Source organism: Temnothorax nylanderi, unplaced genomic scaffold (genome assembly GCF_030848795.1).
Source record: "Temnothorax nylanderi isolate EJ_2023f unplaced genomic scaffold, tnyl_v1.0 TNYL_tig1165_pilon, whole genome shotgun sequence".
Lineage (NCBI taxonomy): Eukaryota > Metazoa > Arthropoda > Insecta > Hymenoptera > Formicidae > Temnothorax > Temnothorax nylanderi.
The window spans coordinates 1,723-26,328 of NW_027250227.1; the positions used below are offsets into that span (position 1 = coordinate 1,723).

Consider the following 24,606-nt stretch of genomic DNA (forward strand, 5'->3'; position numbering starts at 1 on the left):
CTTAAAATATGTACTACAAAGAATCTAATTATGGTTTGATTATTTTGGATGAAGCCGGTTGAAGCTTTTTCTACTCAATAATGTATACTAATTATACAATAAAAAGTAATACTTACTTTTCATTAAATTTCTTTGAACATACAAGAATTAAAATAAAACACATAACGTAAACTGAAAGAACGTAATTTAACCTTTTAAATGAACACAAAAATATTACAATTTAATTGCAATAATATACTTTCATAATTATGTAAAGACACAATATAATTTTCCAATAACTAGTTGCTCTGAGAAACTGTTATTATGGGCTTTGTTATAACAACATCAGAATATTTTACCGGCCTTATTATGATAGAATCTGCATTATACAAGTATAAATAATACTTTACTATGTTATTTGATTTATTTAAGAATATTGATTTTTTTTAGTTTTGTCCAGCTAGATTTGCATTTCATCCCACTGTGAGCCACCACGGAAACCTCGCAGCAAGGAAAATCCGCGGGAGGCCAAGGCACGGGACCGAGCTCGGATCCCCGGGACTGGCGCGAGAACGCCGATCGGTTCACCTCGCCCCAGGCCCAGCACGTCAGCCAAACCCGCTTCCCGACCAAGCCTGATACGCCCCGAATTCAGGAATTTTTCTGTTAGCATGTTTTGATCAAGGTCGAGTTGCAGTTTGCATCAAAAGAGAAAGTTTCCGTTGAGCCGAAGAGAGAGAGACAGCTACATGATAGAAAGAGAAAGAAGATGGCAGATGTGCATAAGTGCATGGCGTGACCGCCCAGGCGCTCGCTGCGCATGCTCGAAGGAGAGGTGGTGCTAGATTGAGTAGAGTCGAGGTCTTTTCAGGTCTTTTCTCGCCTAGTTGTTGAAGACTGCGGACGTATAGTCGAGTGCGGTCTTAGAGTATTTTAGATTGCGCAATATTGTATATCGTTTATTCGCGATCGTAAATAATACGCTCAGGGAAAAGATAGTTTCGCGATACGCGATTACTATTAAAAGTCTTGACGCAGCGTTCGTTCTACGAGTAATTGAATCCGATATTAACGTCGTATTCCGAAGGATCGAGATTTGTACCCCTAACAGCAAATGTATATTTTATAAATATACAGGATATTAATGCTGTTAGGGACCCGGGTAACGCCCGCGAACAGTTTTTGATTCGTCAATCGCTTACGCATAATTGTATTCGTGTGCAAGAAATAAATATATATATCGTTGTTTTGTTAACTCAAAACGAGATTCAATATAATTATTTAAATAAATCTTCATCTTAATCCTTGACGAAATCGTTCGTGAACCGAGTGTTAGTGCGCGATCTTGTCCGAGGACATTGATCATTACTACGCGTAAAGCTGAGCAGCGGACATTTTGTATCTTGGTACGAGACAGGAAGGAAGGAAGTTATAAGCAGCTTTCGAGTACATCGTTGGCTCTCATACGTTCTACACTCACACGATAAACGTAGTGGCGACCGTTATTTCAACTCAAAGTGAGTTTATAATATTCTCAGACCCAAAGTTCGGTCACAAGGTTAGGTCAGGTTAGGTTAGGTTAGGAACCTATATCAAACAATGAGATAAAAGATACATTAAATAAATAAAAAAATACATTTTGAAAAATTTTAGTCATTTAAAAGCGTAAGTGTAGCGAACGTAAGCAATTTAAATTTTGCAATTTTTTTTCTTTGGTGCACGTGAATGTGTGTATATACCGTATGTTCTTCTACCAAGTGAAACACAGTACCACGTGGTAAAACAGTTCTAACGTGTATCGGAAAATTAGATAAAAGATACATTGAGTAAGATAAAAAATACATTTCGGAAAATCTTAAACTCATCCCTGCTGAAAATGACCGATTAAATTCGATTGGTTCCGTATTAAGGACGTTCTCCGGTCCTTATACTAGAGAAAATCGATTTTCTTAGGATTTTCTTGAAACTGTGAATATACGTTAATTTAGGTGTGCTTTATGCGTGGTATAAATTTCAGTACCTCTTCCGGTATAAAAATTAAAGATACTGAGCCTCAAAGTTTCAAAAAAAAAATTTAAATTTAATTTTTTTTAGTTTTGGCATTTTTTCCTTATAGAACTCGACGAGAGGAGCAACTTTGGTCCTCTTGGCCAACCTCGTATCTCTTACCGTTTGGCCTGGAAAACCTTTTCATTAGTAAAAGTTGTAACTTTGAGGCTCAGTATCTTTATTTTTTATACCGGAAAAGGTACTGAAATTTATACCACGCATAAAGCACACCTAAATTAACGTATATTCACAGTTTCAAGAAAATCCTAAGAAAATCGATTTTTTCTAGTATAAGGACCGGAGAACGTCCTTAAATTTGGTGAAATTGAATCGGAATGAATGCGTTTTCAATAGCTGTGTGAAGTTGGCCCCCCCCCTACTACTGAAAATACAATAATAACTATTACCATTTGTTTGGTGGTCGTTTGGTGGTGTTTGGTTACCATTCGTTTGGTGGTGGTAGTCCATTCCCGATGATTGGTAGTCAAAATTGTAACTAATAATGCGAAAAAACGACATATGCGCGTGAAGTTAGCCCCCTCTCTTGTAAAACTCGGCTTTCCAGACTGCGTATATCGTTATAATTGTAAGCATTCGTTTGGTGGTCGCGTGCTGACGTTTGGTAGTCCATTCCCGTTGATTGTTAATCAAAACTGTAATCGATAATACAAAAAAAAGACACGCGCGTGAAAATAGCCCCCTCTCTTGTAAAACTCGGCTTTCCACAGACTGCGTATATCGTTATAATTGTAAGCATTCGTTTGGTGGTCGCGTGCTAACGTTTGATAGTCCATTCCCATTTATTGTTAGCTAAAACTGTAATTAATAATACAAAAAAAAGACATACGCGCCTGAAGTTAGACGCTCTTTTTATAAAATTTGGCTTTCCAGACTGCATATATTATCAAACCGAACTACCGAACATTTACTTTACCAATAAATAATTAATCTGCATATATTATTATAACTGTAAGAATTCGTTTGATGCATTTAGTAATTAAAAATATAATTGTTAAAGAAGACAATAAAATATATATGTGTGTAACCATGCGTTTTATAGAAATATTCTTGTACGATTGCATGTTTAATTACAATCATTAATATTTATTTAACGAGCATTTTATGATTATATATTTTTTGTAATTATTAAATGTGCATAGTCGTAAAAATTACAAAACATAATTAGTCGTTATTTTAATTACGCTCTACAATTCTAAAAATTAAAGGATTATATTACTTGACATTTCGAAAAATTCGAAAAATATTCGAAAAATATTTTAGATAAACCGAAACTGCGACATTTTGTGCAGCATATCACCCTATGCTCTCTAAATACTCGGCTTTCGGGCGGTATTAATTTATAAAAAAAATTATACAGCATTGTTAGTGTCGGGAATTCTTTAGAAATTGCTTTAGTATGTTCAGAACTATTCGGAAAATATTTTAGATAAACCAGAACTGCGACATTTCGTACAGCATATCACTCTATTCTCTCTAAATACTTGGTTTTCAAACGGTATTAATTTTTTAAACAATTATACAACATTGCCAGTGTCGGGAACTCTTTAGAAAATGCTTTAGTATGTTCAGAACTATTCAAAAAATATTTTAGATAAACCGGAACTGCGACATTTCGTACAGCATATCACCCTATTCTCTCTAAATACTCGGATTTCGGGCGGTATTAATTTATAAAAAAAATTATTCAACATTGCTAGTGTCGGGAACTCTGTAGATAATGCTTCAGTACGCTCAGAACTATTCGAAAAATATTTTAGATAAACCGGAAGTGTTACATTTCGTACAGCATATCACTCTTTTCTCTCTAAGTACTCGGTTTTCGGGCGGTATTAATTTTTTAAACAGTCATGCAACATTGCTAGTGTTGGAAACTCTTTAGAAAATGCTTCAGTATGCTCAAAACTATTCGAAAAATATTTTAGATAAACCGAAACTCCGAGATTTCGGAAAAATGGCAGATAATTTTTTCAATGGACTTTTTTTTGCCAAAATCAACAGAACTATTACTAAAAAGTATCAGGAACTATAGAACTCGACTGCATGCGACAAGAATTTTTTTTTATTTTTTATTTGCTAGAAAATGATCTGCTACGGGAAGTTAGCAGATCATTTTTTCGATCGACTGTTTTTTGGATAAAATCACCAGAACTATTGCTAAAAAGTATCAGGAACTATAGAACTCGACTGCATGCGACAAGAACTCCCTTTTATTTTTGATCTGCTGGTGATATGCCAACTTCACAGACACTAGTTACACACATATATATTTTATTGTCTTCTTTAACAATTATATTTTTATTACTAAATGCATCAAACGATTTCTTATAGTTATAATAATATATGCAGGTTAATTATTTATTGGTAAAGTAAATGTTACTTGTTCGGTTAATATATGCATGTGTTCGATAATATATGCAGTCTGGAAGCCAAATAAAAAAAGGCGGGTCTAACTTCACGCGCGTATGTCTTTTTTTGTATTATTAATTACAGTTTTAGCTAACAATAAATAGGAATGGACTACCAAACGTCAGCACGCGACCACACCAAACGAATGCTTACAGTTATAATGATATACGCAGTCTGGAAAGCCGAGTTTTACAAGAGGGGGGGCTAACTTCACGCGCATATGTCTTTTTTACGCATTATTAGTTACAGTTTTGACTACCAATCATCGGGAATGGACTACCAAACGTCAGCACGCAACCATCAAACGAATGGTAATAGTTATTATTGGATTTTCAGTAGTGGGGGGACCAACTTCACACAGCTGAAAACAGTACCACGTGGTGGAACATGTTATAACGTGTATCGGAAAGAATGAGATAAAAGATACATTGAGTAAAATAAAAAATACATTTCGGAAAATTTTAAACCCATTATTGTACAATAACTGTAAGAGTATGCGGTATAAGAGCATTATAGACGGAGAGCTGGCTACATAAAAATGCAAGGTATAAGGTACATGAAATATTTATAGCTAGAGAGGTTCCATTAGCACTCCCGGACACTGAGTGACCAGTCTGCCTGCGCGCTTAGGAAGATTAAGGCGGGGGCAGACGGTAAAAAATGACAAATTTTACAAGGAAAAAAATGATAAAGCTCAGGGATAAAAATTATAGAAATGTTAAGTATTTGTTGCTACGAAACGCGGAAAATTATTGGCAGACGATTTCGTGGAAAAGAAAGCGCCGGCAGACTGCAACAAAGCGGCGTTAACTTTTGTGAAAAAAAAAAATGATAAGCTTCATGATTAAAAATTATTGGTAATAATTACTAAACTGTTAACGAAGCTATGTGATAAATGGCAGACGAAAAAACTGAAGACAACATCGAGGCAGACTGTGATGAAGAGCGCGGTTTCGATCGCGCTTCTTAACGAGTTAGTTCCGTACGATGCGTTACTACGATATGTTATTTTGTTAATTATATTATGTCGACAATAAGATAACAATTTCTATATTATATATATATAATAAATGCTAAAAGATATGTTTAACATTAGAATAATTTTTTTATTAACAAAAAAATACTATAAAAAATTGTAGACTTATTCTATTTCGCTGTTTGCATCGGATTCATCGTACTGCATATCTTCTTCGCTTTCGCAATCGATAGCATCCTCAGATTCGATTTCGTTGATATCTGCTGAAAAACGACATTAAAAATTAAAAATGACTATTAACAAATATGAGATTGAAAGCGTGTGCAAAGATTTGTACCTTCAGACTGTTCTTGATCAATAACAACGTCTTTAACACTAGATGGCATCTGAGGTCCATCGAACCATCGGAACTGGTATTTGAAAGTTGATTATCACCCATCCGCAGTCTTCTGGTACCAAAAAAGTCGGAATTTTCTTGTGAGCGTGGCTCCATAATCTGGCGATATACATAGATCTTAAGAATTGCGGTCTTAATTCAGCTGCACAAGGAGGTATCGATGAAGCGTCAAAATTTTGTAGGTGACTTTTTTGGTACCAGAAGACTGCGGATGGGTGATAATCAACTCCAAATACCAGTTTCGATGGTTCGATGGACCTCAGATACCATCTAGTGTTAAAGACGTTGTTATTGATCAAGAACAGTCTGAAGGTACAAATCTTTGCACACGCTTTCAATCTCATATTTGTTAATAGTCATTTTTAATTTTTAATGTCGTTTTTCAGCAGATATCAACGAAATCGAATCTGAGGATGCTATCGATTGCGAAAGCGAAGAAGATATGCAGTACGATGAATCCGATGCAAACAGCGAAATAGAATAAGTCTACAATTTTTTATAGTATTTTTTTGTTAATAAAAAAATTATTCTAATGTTAAACATATCTTTTAGCATTTATTATATATATATAATATAGAAATTGTTATCTTATTGTCGACATAATATAATTAACAAAATAACATATCGTAGTAACGCATCGTACGGAACTAACTCGTTAAGAAGCGCGATCGAAACCGCGCTCTTCATCACAGTCTGCCTCGATGTTGTCTTCAGTTTTTTCGTCTGCCATTTAGCACATAGCTTCGTTAACAGTTTAATAATTATTACCAATAATTTTTAATCATGAAGCTTATCATTTTTTTTCACAAAAGTTAACGCCGCTTTGTTGCAGTCTGCCGGCGCTTTCTCTTCCACGAAATCGTCTGCCAATAATTTTCCGCGTTTCGTAGCAACAAATACTTAACATTCCTATAATTTTTATCCCTGAGCTTTATCATTTTTTTCCTTGTAAAATTTGTCATTTTTGACCGTCCGCCCCCGCCTTAATCTTCCTAAGCGCGCAGGCAGACTGGTCACTCAGTGTCCGGGAGTGCTAATAGAACCTCTCTAGCTATAAATATTTCATGTACCTTATACCTTGCATTTTTATGTAGCCAGCTCTTAGACTATTACTAGCACTTGACCAAATACAATCGATTATTTTTGAATTGTAAAAATCTTGTTATGCTGGGTCTACAATGCGAGTCGCAAAGTCGTGAGTCGCAAGAATTGACCAATCACAGTCGATTATTCTCCTCAAATTCCACTGTGATTGGTCAATTCATGCGACTCACGACTTTGCGACTCGCATTGTAGACCCAGCATTAGTCAGTAGCTTACTGCTTAAGCGTCTTACATCTACTCTTACGACTATTGTAGAATGGAACTTTATAGTTATTTAGAAACGAAGCGTAAGTCTGGCGAATGTGAGCGATCTAAATTGTGTATTTTTTTTGTTCTTTCTTTTGTGCTTGCGTGCACGCGTGTGTGCCACGTGGTAGTAGAAGAACACAGAGCTCTCGATATTTCAGATCTATAAAAGAACATTTTTCTACATTAACAAAATTAAAAATTAACTGTTATTTTCTTTAAAATAATTAATTATTTAATAATGATATTCAACACACACATGCAAACTATGTAATGATGTCAGTACTTAGCAATGCGAATGGAAGCAAGATAAATTTATTGTTAGATTATACATATAATCTTAACGCTATAATTATAAATATGTATGATATTATAATGCATTTTAGCATATGTTAAAAAAGAAAGGATTATTATTCTTCATATTTGTTGTCTTCTTTTAGACAGACAATATGACAACCCACAATAAATCTTCATATTGCGAGAGTTGTAGTCGATATCCCTATGTCGGCAGAGTATCCGTAGGAGAAGAGGATAGTGTTGACTTCATCTATCAATTTGTGAAGAAAAGATTATTGCCGTGGACCACGGGAGTCTTAGCATATTCTGTACTGCCCCTCACATAATTGGGCCACCCAAATTTCCAAATTTGGACGGACAACTTCATTTACCAATTATCCCGGTAAGTCTTCCGAATAGCCTCTACCTCCAAATTTAATGAAACTTACAGCAATTGTATAGCATTAAAGGATACACCCACACTATAAAGGATTTTGTACGAAAACAAATAGGAACGGAGAAGTTAAAAAAATACAAATGGTAAATTGTATGATTTACTAATTACTAATGAATGATTACTGATTACATATTAATATGTGTGTACAGACAGTTACATATAAACGTCGGAGCGGCAAAGAGAAACTAAAACCTAGACCAAGTTTAGCACGTAAAGCCCGTATCAGATTAGCGGCTCGCAGCCGCGAGATGCCGCGACTGCGATTGCGATTACATTTCTTGACCAATGAGAAAGAAGCTGCTCGAAAATCGGACATTTCTCATTGGTCAAGAGACGTAATCCGGTAATTGCAATCACGGTCGCGGTCGCGAGCCGCTAAGCGACAGATGCTTCATGACAAGAGAAAAATGCTTTTGGACTATAGATTAATAATAAATGAATATCTGTATTAAATCTTCTCCTTACTAAATACATGAGTCTACCATATAATAAAAATATGAATATTGAAAATATTAGCGAGGCCCCGTACGCAAGGTAGAACGTTCCATTCACTTGGCGTGTATAAGGATTTATATATCTACTAAATCTTCGCCTTACTAAATAGAACGTCTTATAAGTTAGCGGAACAAAGTGAGCAGAATCGATTTTAGTTAATATTTTTATTTGTTGCTCATTTGTTAGCTAAAAAGTTGCCAAAGAAAAAAATTTGTTGCTCTGTAAGTTTTCTTAAAAAACGATGTTCCGCTAAGAGAAGATTAAGTTAGCGTGACAATATACATATAATAACGAAATTGCACATAACAACAACGTAAGAATTTGTTGCTAATTTGTTGCTCGCAACATAAGTGTAAATAACAGCGGAAAACCTCAGCGTGCGGATAGTTACAAGAGTAAGTATCAGAAAAATTTTATTGCTCGTTTAAATTTGGTACTGGCGTATTGTCTGAATTTGTTGCTCTCGATATATCCGAGTTTCGAATTTGTTGCTTGCAAAATAAGTATAAACTATAGCTTAAAACATCTCAGGATGAAATTCAGACAATACGCCAGTACCAAATTTAAACGAGCAGCAAATTCTTTTCTGATACCTTACGCGTATAACTAGCTACACGCTGAGGTTTTCCGCTATTGTTTATACTTATTTTGCAAGCAACAAATTCGGAACTTGAATATATCGAGAGCAACAAGATCAGACAATACGCCAGTAGCAAATTTAAACGAGCAACAAATTCTTTTCTGATACTTTACTCTTGTAACTAGCTGCACGCTGAGGTTTTCCGCTATTGTTTATACTTATTTTGCAAGCAACAAATTCGGAACTTGAATATATCGAAAGCAACAAATTCAGACAATACGCCAGTACCAAATTTAAACGAGCAACAAAATCTTTTCTGATACTTTACTCGTATAACTACCCGTGTAGAAATTTGTTAGGGATGGCCTTACATAACATAAGGCCCCGATCATTAGTTATTAGGGATGCCATAAGAAAGGTTTCCCTATTTTAACCTAATGAGGTCCCGATCATTATTTATTAGGGATTCCATAAGAAAGGTTTCCTTATTTTTATCTAATAAGGCCCTTGTAAGGATTTGATAAGGATGTTTTAACTTCATAAATACTTATTTATTAGGGCTAACCGGATAAGGTCCCGATCATTATTTATTAGGGAAGCCATAAGAAAGGTTTCCTTATTTTTGTCTAGTAAGGCCCTTGTAAGGATTTGATAAGGATGTTTTAACTTCATAAATACTTATTTATTAGGGCTAACCTGATGAGGTCCCGATCATTATTTATTAGGGATTCCATAAGAAAGGTTTCCTTATTTTTGTTTAGTGAGGCCCTTGTAAGGATTTGATAAGGATGTTTTAACTTTATAAATATATTTACGAACACAAAACGTAATAAGCCGGCACTGGTTTCTGACATTCACCCGACATTAAGAAATATTATATCATATATCCAATTCAAAATTTTATTACTCTTTTTAAACTGAATTTGTTTCTTAAGATAATTTTTGAAAAATTATATATTTGCGCTGCTTATGACATATGTAGATTATATATAACACTTACAACAAATTAAGAAGTAGTCTACCACGTAAGGCAGTTGGCTCACGATCCAGAGGTCCCGAGTTCGAATCCCACCAAGGTAAGTGTGTTTTTCAAATACGAGAAAATATTTATAATCATAGACTGCATCTTAAGAAATAAATTTAGTTAAAAAATAGTAATAAAATATCAAAATAAATAATTTTTTTTATGTCGGGTGAATATCGGAAATCAGTGTCGGCTCCTCGATACTGGCTCGATACTGGCACGTAGCATTGGACCAATGTCGCTGTATCTTAAAATTTTCTCTGAAAGGCCTTAAGAAAGCATGAATTGTAATTCTGGTCGAAATAAGGCCTTTTTATCAAGGCCTGAAAAACTTTCCTTATAAGGGCCCGAAAAACTTTCCTTATAAGGACCCGAAAAACTTTCCTTATAAGGGCCTGAAAAACTTTCCTTATAAGGGCCTTGTAAACAATTTGTTACATGCCATATAAGGGCCTTATCATTTTGCCCTACAAGGCCCTGATTTATATTCAGGCCAACTATGTTGGGCCCTTATTAGAGCCTTATGAACATTTCTACACGGGTAGCTGCACGCTGAGGTTTTCCGCTATTGTTTATACTTATTTTGCAAGCAACAAATTCGAAACTCGGATATATCGAGAGCAACAAATTCAGACAATACGCCAGTACCAAATTTAAACGAGCAACAAATTCTTTTCTGATACTTTACTCGTATAACTAGCTGCACGCTGAGGTTTTCCGCTATTGTTTATACTTATTTTGCAAGCAACAAATTCCAAACTCGGATATATCGAGAGCAACAAATTCAGACAATACGCCAGTACCAAATTTAAACGAGCAACAAATTCTTTTCTGATACTTTACTCTTGTAACTAGCTGCACGTTGAGGTTTTCCGCTATTGTTTATACTTATTTTGCAAGCAACAAATTCGGAACTCGAATATATCGAGAGCAACAAATTCAGACAATACACCAGTACCAAATTTAAACAAGCAACAATTTTTTTTCTAATACTTTACTCTTATAACTGTCCGCACGCTGTGGTTTTCCGCTGTTATTTACATTTATGCGAGCAACAAATTAGCAACAAATTAGCAACAAATTCTTACGTTATTGTTATGTGCAATTTCGTTATTATATGTATATTGTCACGCTAACTTAATCTTCTCTTAGCGGAACATCGTTTTTTAAGAAAACTTGCAGAGCAACAAATTTTTTTCTTTGGCAACTTTTTAGCAACAAATGAGCAACAAATAAAAATATTAATTAAAATCGATTCTGCTCACTTTGTTCCGCTAACTTATAAGACGTCTAAATAGATGAGTCTACAATATACTAAAAATAGATACGGAAAAGATTAGCAAGACCTCTACGCAAGGTAGGACGTTGCCCCTCTCTCTACAACCACCTTCTCTGCCAACACCTGTTTCACGACAGTTTTCTACCAGATTAAGTCTTGTTTTCGTAATAAATGTTGCTTTTGCAATAGAAAAGTGTTATATCACAGCTCCGCCCCTCCGAACCCCCTGGACCCCCTTTTAGGGGACTCCGCCCCTTTACCCCAACCGGTGGACTTCGCCCCCTTGGACCCCCCCCCCCTAGGCGCTTTGCCCTTTAATCCCCATTTAGGCCCTCTGTCGCGCAATGATGTTTCAAATTCGCACACTTCTTGCATGCGCATGTGATTACAGAGAAATCGGTGTAAGGTAGGACCTATTAACCTACACCACTCAAATTTCATCAAAATTCAACTACTAGATTGTCTATAAATTAGAATAAAAATTTTGAATTTTTGACGCCAATTTCTCCGTTCCTATTTGTTTCCGTACAAAATCCTTTATAGTATGAACGTGTCCTCTAATGGTCAACAATTGCTGCAAGTTTCATCAAATTCGGAGGTAGAGGCTATTCGGAAGTTGAGTCAATCGCTATATATTATATATTACAAGATTTTCTACTATTTGACAATTTTGATTTTCTAATATAGACGTTAAAGGATGGTACTAGTGTTTCAATATCTCCGTGGCAAAACAAAGCTGTCACGAGACCCACATCATACGATTATAATGCGACAAAAAGATATATTGGTATGTAATATTTAAATCGATAAATGAGATATTGTTAAGGAAGATACGTTTTTGCTGAGAAGAGAGTAAATATAATAATATTTTCTATTTAAAGATATCGAGTTTCATGAAGCTGTATATCCAATCAGAGTCTGTATTTACGAAATATGTAATCCTGGAAACGTAATTCAAATTTTGGCGCAAGATTCCAATAATCACTGGATTCAGTTGTGGGATGAATCGTCTCAGATTGTATCCCCGAAATCAAGATTATTTTCTCCACCGTTGTCGCATCCGTGCAACTTCAAAACCAAAATGCTCAGACTAATGTTTAAGGGCAGTTCAGATAAAACTTATACAAAACTGGATGCTGTGATGCTTATCGGTACATCAGATTTGATCCTTCCTAGGAATCCTAACGAGAGTTTAAGTAATCTGTTGAAAAGAATTAACAGCATCTACTCTTCACACCACGACGATGTTCATAATTTAACAGCAGATTCAAAAAGTGCACACTTGGATATAGTTCATCTGCAACGAAATTTTCCTGAATATTGTGTTATTTATAAAAGGTATTATTATCATTGACATTAAATAATATTTTAATCCATTTTTTCTGTTAATAATAAATATTAATTTAAAAATTAAGGGGATGCTGGAGTGACGGCCGAACTTTCTGGATGTTGATAATGTCAACATTTTTAATTTTGTTTTTCCTGTATTTGTCTTTGTCTAACGAAATGACATCTGTCCTTGTTCGATACCTGTGCCATCTCCACTTACTAACCTGCGTGTATATTTTTGTGGAAAATATGTACGATTTCTTCGAAGCCCATATTTTTTTTCCGGGCTTTCAATCTCAATTTCAAAGGTATGTTATTGTTTGTGCACGTATTCTGAAGAGTGGAAACATTTCATTTCGTACATATATAACCTATACAACTGTTTATATTAGAAAATATTGTTATGAGGACAGCATTTTTTTTCAATTATCACTAATTTTTTAAAAATTTCCGCTCTTCATTAGTACCTATACTTTACTCCTGTAAAAGGATTTTGCGATCTATAAAGCCGTTTCAAAGAACGAGCCCTGACTGTTTTTGTCAGTAATTGTCCCCTGCCCAGGATCCCCTTAATTTGTTCTGATAATATTTGCAGCGACATAAGAAGGATTTCGTATAAGAATAATTTGAAGTACAAAAAGGTATCTCAGGAGGTAATCCCTGGTTATGAGCAACCTCTTGATCAGAGATATCCGCGTCATATTTTATTGAAAAGTAATTCGACTTGTGCCAAGAGTATGAAACTCTCATCGGATGAATCCAAGGAGCTATCACGTTGCAGTTTATCTGCGCTTCCTGTAAAGTATTCTAAGAAGTCTATTTCTCATCACAATATTTATTACAATGACATTTCGTACTTTAAGTATTAAAGTATTTATTTTGTATTATTAATTATATTTTATCTTTACAGAATGAAATACTACTAAAAATATTTAAATACTTAGATGTGGTAACATTATGCCGCATGAATGAAGTAAATAATAGGCGCTTTGATATTTTAACACGGGATCCTCTACTCTATACACGTTTGAATATGCGATATATTAGCTCTGACAAATATATGTGCGATATATTTTGTTATTTTACACCTAGATGTAAATATTTGCAACAATTAGATCTTACAGGATGCAACTTTGATGTTAATGATTTCGTAAACTTTCTTGATAATTGCGGCAGGCGTTTAACGCATTTAAGATTAAGTAACTGCAACGATGGAGAATGTTTAAATCCTGTCCTACTTAAAACTTCAGAGACATGCAAAAATTTGAAAGGTATATGCATATAATAAATGTATATAATTGTCAAAATTATTGGTAAATTGTATAACAATTTGTAATACAAATTTTTCTTAGAACTGGATCTAAGTGATTCTGGCATAGACGACGAAGGATTTTCGTATCTCGAGGGGCTAAATAATTTGGAACACTTAAACCTTTCTCGTACTGGTATAACAACCGAACGTCTTTGCAAAATACTGCAAAATAATCAACGGATTCGTCAGTTATCGGCAGGCTTTGAAGACTTTATAGACGATGCAGTTCTAATAGAGTTGGAAAATTCGTGTCATGACTTGGAACTCATAGATTCACCACTGTACGCACGTCGTCTTACATCTGAGGGTATTAATGCTCTCGCTAACTGTAAGAATTTACAAAAAGTGATACTTAATCTGTAAGTGTGTGTGCTACATTTTCTTTTAAAACACACATTATTGTATTCTTTATTGAAATTTGTTTGCTTCTTTTGCGAGAATTGCATCTTGAAAAAGTTACATGAATTTTTTCTTTGCAATTAAAGTACTGTACTAATTACATCATTTTTGTTACAGATACGAATGCCCAGCTGATGATGAGAGCTTATTTAGATTACTTCCCTCTTATCAAAACTTGCAAGAAGTTTATTTGTCCCATGCTGTCCTCACTGATTACCAGTTGGAATTACTAGCGCAGTGCAAAAACTTAAAAAAGTTATGTTTTTTTAACATGAAACTTGATATACCTGATAATTGTTCCGTTATTTTGAAACAATGTTTTAAACTGCAGAATATTTCTTTGGATTTCTGTAATATAAATCAATTGCAGGTTAATCAATTGGTTAATCAATGGAAGGAAAGATATCCGCACGTGTCCGTCTATACATTCGGCGAATAATTGAAATAGTTTTTGTTTGATAGTTTAGGACAAATCAATTTACTTTTTATATGTTTACTTACAAATTTACTTTGTAAAAATTATCTGATAAATTAGGTTTAAACGTAGGTATATGTTAATGCTTAATAAAAACGAAATATTCACATTTATTTATAGTTTTGTTATTTTCGAACCATTTTATCTTTCTTTTCTTTTTCATAACTTGAATTTTTTGAGCGATGGTGTCACTTCTTTGTTTGAAATAATTGTTCGGCGAAATACTAGAAAAACTACTTAATAATATTGTTAGTAAATTTTTGATATTAAAATACAAATAGTTGTTAAAACATAAATTGAAATTAGTAAAATTTAAGATTTACAATTTTTTTTAAATGAAAGTATAATAAATACACAAATATATTTTACCAAAAAGATGTATTTAGTAATTATAATAATTATTTTTGTTGTACTTTGCTATGGGAGGCACAGGATTGGGATATGTAATTAACGACGATTATACTTTTACACGTTTAATACGAGGATGTGCAACGTACGAGTGCTTACACAAGACTGAACTGAACTTACTAGATACATATAGAAAAGAACATGCCACTGGAATAGAGAACCTAACATGGCATCGATACAACACAAAAATCGATAGCTATATGCGATATATCGAATATGTCGATATCCCCAGAATGTGTGGCGATTAATGCAGAACTGACTCGAAAAACAACACTCCCCCTATCGACACACAATAAAAAAATATATATATGCTTTACAATCAATTAGTTAGTTTTAATATGTCCCTGCATTTTGATATTTTATTTTTCAATAATGATTTAGTCAGCAAGTCCGCGGGGTTTTTATCGCTTGGGATATATTGCACGATAACTTCTTTTTCTTCTTGAGCTTCTCTTGTAAAATGGAAACGGATGTCCACATGCTTGCTCCGCTGATGATAGACGTTCTCCTTGCTGAACTTTATCGCGCTTTGGTTATCGCAATTTATACAGGTTGGATCGTTCACGTAGACTCCGCCGCTCATGTGATTAAGGAGGCGTCGTGTATGTATAACCTCCTTCACCACTTCAGAAAGTGCAACGTATTCAGCCTCCATGGTTGAAAGGGTGACTGACTTTTGTTGCTTGGACTTCCAGCTGATAGGGCCCTCTGCTAGCGTTAGCACAAGGCCAGTACAGGAACGTCGGTTGTCAGCATTTCCTCCCCAGTCGGAATCAACATAGGCATAAAGTGGTTTGCCAGATTTAACGTAGGTGATTCCAAGACTAGGCGTGCCTATCAGGTATCTGATTACATGTTTTGCTGCTTTCCAATGAACTCTTCCTGGATTTGCATTAAAACGGCTCAAAGCATTAGCCGCAAATGATAGGTCGGGTCTTGTAGTATTCGCTAGGTAGATCAGACTCCCGACAAGTTCTCGATATGGCATCTGTCTCATCTCATCCTTTTCTTCCTTTGATGTTGCTTCATCTTCGCGTGATAATTTTACACCAGCTTCGATTGGAGTTGAAACCGGATTTGCACATGTCATACCGAATTTTTCGATGATTCTTCTTACGTACGCCTCTTGAGAAACACGTATGCTCCCTGTGGCTCCTTCACGTTCAACGCGCATCCCCAAAATTTCGTTCACTTGTCCTAAGTCTTTCATTTTAAAACTTTCACTTAGCTTCATTTTTACTGTATTGAGTATCTTCAAATTTCGCGATGCTATAAGCAGATCGTCAACATAAACGATTATGATCACTATTTCACCGTCTATTAGTCCTACGAACACACATGGCTCGGATTCTAATTGATGTAAACCGAGGCTCTTTAATCTCTTCTTCAACTTTTGATGCCACTCTCTGCCGGATTGCTTCAAACCATATAGTTCCTTTTCTTCAGGAACTCCGAACATGAATGGCTGCTCCATGTAGATCTCCGTTGAAAGGTCACCTTGGACGTAGGCTGTAACAACGTCCATTTGGTGTACATGTAATTCTTCCTCGACACTTAACGCAAGCAAGGTGCGTATGGTTTCCATCCTCGCGACAGGAGCGTAGACTTCTTCAAAGTCTATCCCGTATCGTTGTTCGCATCCGCGAGCCACTAATCTCGCCTTGTATTTTTCCACCTCACCATTTTGACGTCTCTTCGTGTGAAATACCCATTTGCAACTTATTGCCTTCTTGCCTGGAGGTAAGTCGGTAAGCTCCCAGGTTCCACATTCCATAAGTGAATTGTACTCACTTCGCATCGCCTCCATCCATTCGTTTTTGTGAACACTGGACATAGCTTCTTCTACGGTTAGCGGGTCGTTTTCCACTTCTGCGATGTTTGCTGTCTGGTACTCCTTTCTCGGTCTTCCTGGTTGACCCGTACGTACGATCTTTGGCCTACCTGGCCCTCTCTTTGGGTTTTCTAATGGGGGTTGTACAAGTTCTTTGTCCTGATTCGACTCCTCTGACTCATTTTCATCTAGTTGATCTTCAGCTGTAGTCTCACTGTCGTTATTGTCCGTTACTTGCTCCACTCTCGTGCTTTCTGATTGGAGAGGTAATTCTAGGTTCTCTGGTGACTGTTGAGTTACAAAACGTGGATTTTTAATCAAACGGACGTCATAACTTTTTATTACGGTTGTAGTACCTCTACGCCATAGTCGATACGCCTTCGATTCCGTACTGTATCCAACAAACACGAAATCTTCGCCTTTCGCATCCCATTTCGACACGCCAGGACCCTTCTTTAAAGCAGTTACATGAGAACCAAACGTTTTGAACTTCCTCACATCCGGTTTCTTCCCACTCCATAATTCCAGCGGTGTCTTGTCTTCCGTTGCTCTCGATGGACATCTATTTCGCAGGAATACTGCAGTGTTTACAGCTTCGGCCCATAGCGACGTCGGAACTTTAGATTGCAATAACATGCAACGTGCCATTTCTTCAATTGTTCGGTTCGCTCGTTCCGCCACGCCATTTTGCTGTGGCGTATACTCGACGGAAAACTCCCTCTTGATACCTTCTGCCTCGAGGTACTGGTTGAATTCCTTTGAAACGTATTCTTTCGCGTTATCAGAGCGTACTTTTATTATTTTTCTACCATGCTCTCTTTCTACCTTGGCTACATATTTCTTAAATGCGGCGAAGACATCACTTCTCTTCTTCAGCATAACTATGTCGATGTACCTGGTTCTATCATCGATGAAGGTCACAAAATATCGTGCGCCTCCCATCGATGTGACATTCATCGGTCCACATATGTCCGTATGAATCAACTCCAGTGTGTTCTTTGCCCTTGTTTCTGAAGTTCGATGCGGTAATGCATGTATCTTCGCTCGGTTGCAAATCTCACATGGAATCTCGGTTACTCCTGAAGGAATGTTGAGTCCGGTTACCATATTTTCTGTCTTCAGTTTGCGCAAATCGTTGAAATTAAGATGGCCGTACCTCTCGTGCCACAACTTCAGAGTCGTTATCGAACCATCCGCGATCATAGCACTTTGTTGCTGCGTCGTCTTCTCAACATACATCCGATCTTTCTTCGTGGCTGTAAATACGGTGGAACCGTCCTTTCGCGATACGATCGCATTTTCTTTCCCGAACGTTACCGAATAACCGCGATTCGTAATGGCTGATACCGATATCAGATTGTTTCGTAAGTTCGGAGCATACAGCACGTTTGAAAGAACAATTCGACTCGCGGCGTCTCGTGATGGAACATTGAGACTCACTTTCCCGCTCCCGTAAGCCATCACAACAGATTTCCCCGCCGTACGAATACCACATGGCGGATCATTACTTATACTTTCGAATAACTTTTTGTCTTTGCACATATGCATCGTCGCACCGCTGTCAATGCACCATTCTTCCTTTTCCACTTCACAAGCCATCGCAGTTGCTATCAGCACATCTTCATTTTCAGTCTTTTCAGAAGTGTCTGCGCGATTGGCTTTATTTTGTGGTGACTTTGTTTTGCAATCCGATGCACGGTGGCCAAACTTGCCGCACTTGAAACATTTTCCAAGGAACTTACCACCACTTGCACCACGATTTTTTGCGTGGATTCCCTTTTTATTTGCACTCGGGGTGCGAGAGTACAATGCAGCACTATTTTCACTGGCGTTACTTCTTCTTCGAGCATCTTCCTCGATCAGCTTGGCTTTGATGACACCTACCTCAGGAATATCATCTCGGGACTCGATTGCAACGCGAAAATTTTCGAACTCTTCCGGAAGGCAGCTCAACAGCATTATCGACAGAAGTTCCGGCGGGACAATCACTCCAACGTCGGCAAGCATGTCAGCACGTTGTTGAAATTCGTTAACGAACTGAGCCATCGATTGGTCAGGCTTTATCTTCGACTGGTATAACTCTCTATACAGTACTGCCTTTCTGACCGGTCCCTGCGACTTATGAATTTTCTCGAGCTCGTCCCATGCTCCCTTGGATGTTGTCTGCTTTCGAATATGGCCGATCTCCGTCTTCGAAACGCCGAGAACGATCAACGCAAGCGCCTTCTCGTCTTTGGTTATCCATGCCGCTGCCGCTTCAGCATTTTCCGGTTTTACGATCGTACCGGAAACATAACCCCACAAGTCGTTGTACACGAGGACGCTCTTCATCTGCATCCTCCATACCTCGTAATTGTTGTCGCACAATTTATCAATATGTTGCGTGCCTGCCGCGTGCATCTTCGCACTTTTTCTTCGGTAGTTACACACGACGTCACCGATCGCGACTCACTGCCCGTATTCACGTCGATACACAACCCGGTTTTTACTCTTCTCTCGACCTCCCTGGGCCCATAACCTGTTGTACTTTGCTATGGGAGGCACAGGATTGGGATATGTAATTAACGACGATTATACTTTTACACGTTTAATACGAGGATGTGCAACGTACGAGTGCTTACACAAGACTGAACTGAACTTACTAGATACATATAGAAAAGAACATGCCACTGGAATAGAGAACCTAACATGGCATCGATACAACACAAAAATCGATAGCTATATGCGATATATCGAATATGTCGATATCCCCAGAATGTGTGGCGATTAATGCAGAACTGACTCGAAAAACAACAATTTTAAACACTGCACAGATATTATGCATTTAGGCATCCTCGTCAATCTCGAGTAGTTGCCTTACTGTTATCTGTCAGCCTTGTGTTGGTGATTCGCATTTGTTTAACGACAACGCTAAGGGCCAAAGCACATGACAGTCATATACTACGTTTACGCGGTTACTTCTGTAATAACTTACGATAATTCACTTGTTTACGCGGAGTAAATTATCGTAAGTTACTACAAAATCCCGTTTACGCGAAGAAAAATCCCGTTTACGCGAAGGAATTATCGTAAGTTACTACAGAAGTAACGCTCGCGTAAACGTAGTAATAGTCGTGGACGTAAGTAACGCACAAGCTTTGGCGTATCCTGATTTGTCAGGTCGAGGATTACGACTGTCGTATATTGCTACTCCATATGGCTTTGTCTCTTTAGTGTATGTACATACATGTAGCCATGGTACTACGATCGTACGAAGTTCGCTCGACGGATCTCTGGTGCGCTCGTCACCACACAACACACAATTCGTCAAAGATGTACAATTCATCGACAATGCAATCAATTTTGTACATTATATGCTCGTACCTGGCAGTGGCCGAGCATTCGTCGGGTTTTCGATAAGTTGCATCTGAAAAAAAAATAACGAAATAATAATCCAGAATATCCAGATAATCTAGACTTCCAACCCACTTCAGACTACGAATCTCGTTATTAGCGCATAGCGGCATAGCGCTCAATGTATACGTTTAAGGCTATAATACACAAAATGCATAGCGTAGCATAAGCATAGCACAAGACCGCTGGACCAATGAGCATCCAGCATAATGTCGCCATATTAATTTACGTAAAATGCTCATTGGTCCAGCGGTCTTATGCTATGCTTATGCGACGTTATGCATTTTGTGTGTGACGGCCTTTACGCGAGCGTTACTTCTGCAGTAACATACAATAATCCCTCCGCGTAAATGCGATTTTCTTTCGCGTAAACGGGATTTTGTAGTAACTTACGATAATTTACCCCGCGTAAACGAGTGAATTATCGTAAGTTACTACAGAAGTAACGCTCGCGTAAACGTAGTAATGCTGGGTCTACAATGGGAGTCGCAAAGTCGTGAGTCGCAATAATTGACCAATCACAGTCGATTATTCTCCTCAAATTCGTTTGTGATTGGTCAATTCTTGCGACTCACGACTTTGCGACTCGCATTGTAGACCCAGCATAAATGTTTTATACATCACGACGATCAGACGACGCTTTACAAGATATTCGCGATTACTTTTCGCGTTACCGAGGTCATTCGCTCAACGTGCGCGGACGAGTTCGGACGTATTTTGTCCGGAACGTAAAATTTTTTTAAGTACTGCGACTGTTGCTGTCAGCATTGATTTGCGCTCGAATTTTGTGATTTCCACTTGGACTTTGCCACGCCAACGGTGATACAGACTTTGTTAATCAAACAGGGGAATATCTGGCCTTATTGTCCGCCGTTTGGCGGCAGAAGCCAAAAAATTTAAGAAGAAGAAGAAGAAGCGTTACCGAGGTCCGTTTCGGCGAATAATCGGCAAACGATCGCGAGAGATATCGGACGGTTCTGCCTGTATCCCATAATGGTCGCGTTCAGCAGACACAACTGTTGAGTTCGTCTTATCAACACTCTGCGTTGATTGGTTGGTTCTAAAAGTAATGCTGGGTCTACAATGCGAGTCGCAAAGTCGTGAGTCGCAAGAATTGACCAATTACAATCCAATTTGAGAAGAATAATCGACTGTGATTGGTCAATTCAAGGACTCACGACTTTGCGACTCCCATTGTAGACCCAGCATAAGAGCCAATCACGTTCGACTGCTACTCAGCGGCTTGGTCTGCTGAACGCGCCCAATAACGCCCATGCCCATAACCAAGAATCACAAGTTCGAGAATTCAAAATTTCGAGAATCGCAGGCGACCAGCCAATGGGTGTGTTTAGGTAAGACACCGCTACTGTAGCGCTACACGAATGCGTACCAGCCATTGGCTGTTCATGGTAGCGCTACCATGAACAGCCAATGGCTGGTACGCATTCGTGTAGCGCTACAGTAGCGGTGTCTTACCTAAACACAACCAATCACAGCGTCCAGCCGCGCTCCTGTCGCCCTCACGTCGCTGCATCATGCATGTCGCTCCATCACCCGTCGCGACTCGCGAATGTGTATATGTACTCCTCGGAGTGGGATTCGCGCGCGAACCAGCGAAGTGAGCGGACGTGTTTGTCTCCTGCGTATTCTGGTGCTCGCACGTAGCGGTGTCTCAATAAGGGCATTTTCCGGTTAAATCGCGCGAATCTCTTTCTGAAGCTGGATAACGTTGCTTTTTTTTAGGCTGATAGCCTATTTTAAACTTTTCGAGTGTAGACTTTACTTAACAGCGAGTGGTGAAACCTTTTCGATTAGGCTGAACACTTCAATTAGCTGATTCCTGGCGTCGCGTAACAGAATGCAAGGGGCTTCGGCCTCTTGCACCGGTACAGAAGGAAGGCACCCCGGAACCGGAACCTTTCCTTATCCTGACATTCATACGATATCTACACATGTCTCAGCCCCACTAGGTCAGTTTGAGAGCTTTGCTTCTCAACACGTGCGCGAGGATGTAAGGTTACATGGTGACACTACGTCGGATCCCCTTAAGATGAGTGACGATCACTCAAATAACAAAGAGAACAGCCCGCAGGACAACCCTCTCCCCATGGATGCCGAGGATGGCGACGAGTGTATGAACACATTGCCAGCGGACGGCAGGGATGCGTCCTTGACGCCCGTTACAACGAAGTCTAAAGAAAATCCTCTTCCCCCTCCCTTGCCACAGGTAACGAACGTAAAAGGGCGTCGTCTTCGAATCTGGAAATATCCGGGGATTCAGGTAACATGTCCAAGATGTTAAAGAAAGGATCGGACAGTCGCGTGTTGCCGGAAGGTACACGTGCTCAACAGCCCGGCGAGTTAACTTTCAAATATTCTTCGACTGATAAATCGCCATTTTCGGTATTTGTCCAATCGGACAAGGAAGAAGGTGATTCCTCCCTGCACCCTCTTAATGTAAGCAGGTTAATATCGCGCTTTGCATATAAAGATGTTATAGAGGTTCGCAAAACTGGTCGTGGTAGAGTAACGGTAGATTTTCGTAATCGCGAAGCTGCAAATAACCTTGTTGGTAACCCAGTGTTAAAAGCAGCCAGTCTTAAAGCTTATATTCCGTCTTTTAAAGTCCAAAGAGTGGGCATTATTAAAGATGTACCTAAGGAATTTGATACGGACGCACTTATTCATTATATCGATTCTTCAGTAAAAGTGCAAAGTATTGATAGGTTAAATCGTCGCGTCAAGGTGGGAGAAGAATTCCCATTCCTCCCGTCACGCACGCTTAGGATTAAGTTCTCGGGTCAATCTCTTCCGAATTCGGTTAGTCTGTTTAAAGTCAAGTATAAAGTATACCCATTTGTACCTAAAATTCGCGTCTGTTATTCGTGCTTTAGGCCGGGCCATATAGGCAGCCAATGCAAGGGACGCCCCCGCTGTCTGATATGCGGCAAAGGCACGACAAGGATAAAGGCGAGGAATGCCCCCACAAGGACTATCCTCCTAAGTGCATTAATTGTGATGGCAACCATCGAGCCACGTCAATCAACTGCCCGATAATATTGCAGCAGAAGCAAATAAACGAGTTAGCTGCTTCAAAAAACATGTCATACATCGAGGCTAAAAGAGAAATTAAAGGCGCTAGTCTGACCGGTGACCCAAGGCTTGACTTTGTCAACTTTCCGCTCATGAATCCTCCTCCACGACGTCAACATCGCCCACAGACAGCATCTATTCGCCCCCGCTTCAAAATAAATTTAGCCTTCTCTCCAGTGAATGCGATGTGAACATGAATGCGAACTCGGGCCAGGTCTCACCAGGTAATCCACACTCATACGCAAACATAGCGGCAAGGACCTCTTACTCGAACACTACCCCTTCTAGGAACGTCGGCCCCAAATTTAATAGCACGCGTAACGATCACGACGCCGCTCGTAGGTCACAACTTGCTACTCAACATTATGAGACACTATTTTACCCCAACGGCAGAGTTTCAGGCAGCTCCTCTGATCTATCCCCTCCTTCTCCTATCCACGCTTCTACCCCCAAGTCAAGCGACACGCTCTCAGCAGAAAATATTCCTATCCCACATGCTTCAAATAGCAATTATTTACCTGATTTTTCATTTATAATGCGCACACTCCTACAAGAAGTAGAAACAATTGTAAGTAATCAAATAGCTAATCTTCTTCGTTCCTACAGCCTTCAAGACCTTGGTAATTACCAATCGAACCAGCACACTCCTCCAAGTTATAGCGGTGACATTAATCACGTTCCCGTCCCAAGGGCATAACTCCTCATTTGCGGAAACTAAAATTCTACAGTGGAATTCCAGAGGAATTCAAGGCAAATTACCAGATATACAATCGATAGCAGGAAAATACGATATCCTCTGTATTCAGGAAACTCTCCTCACAGAGGGGAAAAACATAAATGTAAGAGGTTATAATATTTTAAGACAGGACATAGTTAATCCGGGATTGCGTGGCATTTGTTTTGTTATAAAATCAACTCTCAAGGCTTCTCTCGTACAGCTTCCTTTTATCGTGCACGACTCTATTGAGGCTGCTGCCATCTCGATGCCATTCCAGGATGATGAATTAATTGTGCTTAACATTTATCGGCACCCTAACAATGACACCCCCGCGCAGGCGTTCAACGACCTTTTTAACT

General features: G+C 38.3%; 1 protein-coding gene across 6 annotated transcripts; it reads left to right on the forward strand.

Moving 5' to 3' along the window:
• Positions 1–469: 469 nt before the first annotated feature.
• On the forward strand, positions 470–14,917 carry LOC139786841 (uncharacterized). 6 transcript variants are annotated; one of them, XM_071725946.1, is made up of 10 exons: positions 482–1,496; positions 7,619–7,857; positions 11,977–12,076; positions 12,171–12,627; positions 12,705–12,926; positions 13,214–13,415; positions 13,529–13,889; positions 13,971–14,258; positions 14,447–14,584; positions 14,700–14,917. In XM_071725946.1, exons 4-9 carry the CDS (start codon positions 12,371–12,373, stop codon positions 14,560–14,562), a joined length of 1,446 nt encoding a protein of 481 aa, XP_071582047.1. In that variant the 5' UTR covers positions 482–1,496; positions 7,619–7,857; positions 11,977–12,076; positions 12,171–12,370; the 3' UTR covers positions 14,563–14,584; positions 14,700–14,917. The 6 variants fall into 6 exon arrangements, 5 of the variants coding, with proteins under 5 accessions (XP_071582047.1, XP_071582045.1, XP_071582046.1 ...); XM_071725944.1 differs by having other exon boundaries at positions 485–1,496; positions 13,971–14,289; XR_011722438.1 differs by having other exon boundaries at positions 470–1,496; positions 13,214–13,420; positions 13,971–14,289; positions 14,447–14,917.
• Positions 14,918–24,606: the final 9,689 nt, after the last annotated feature.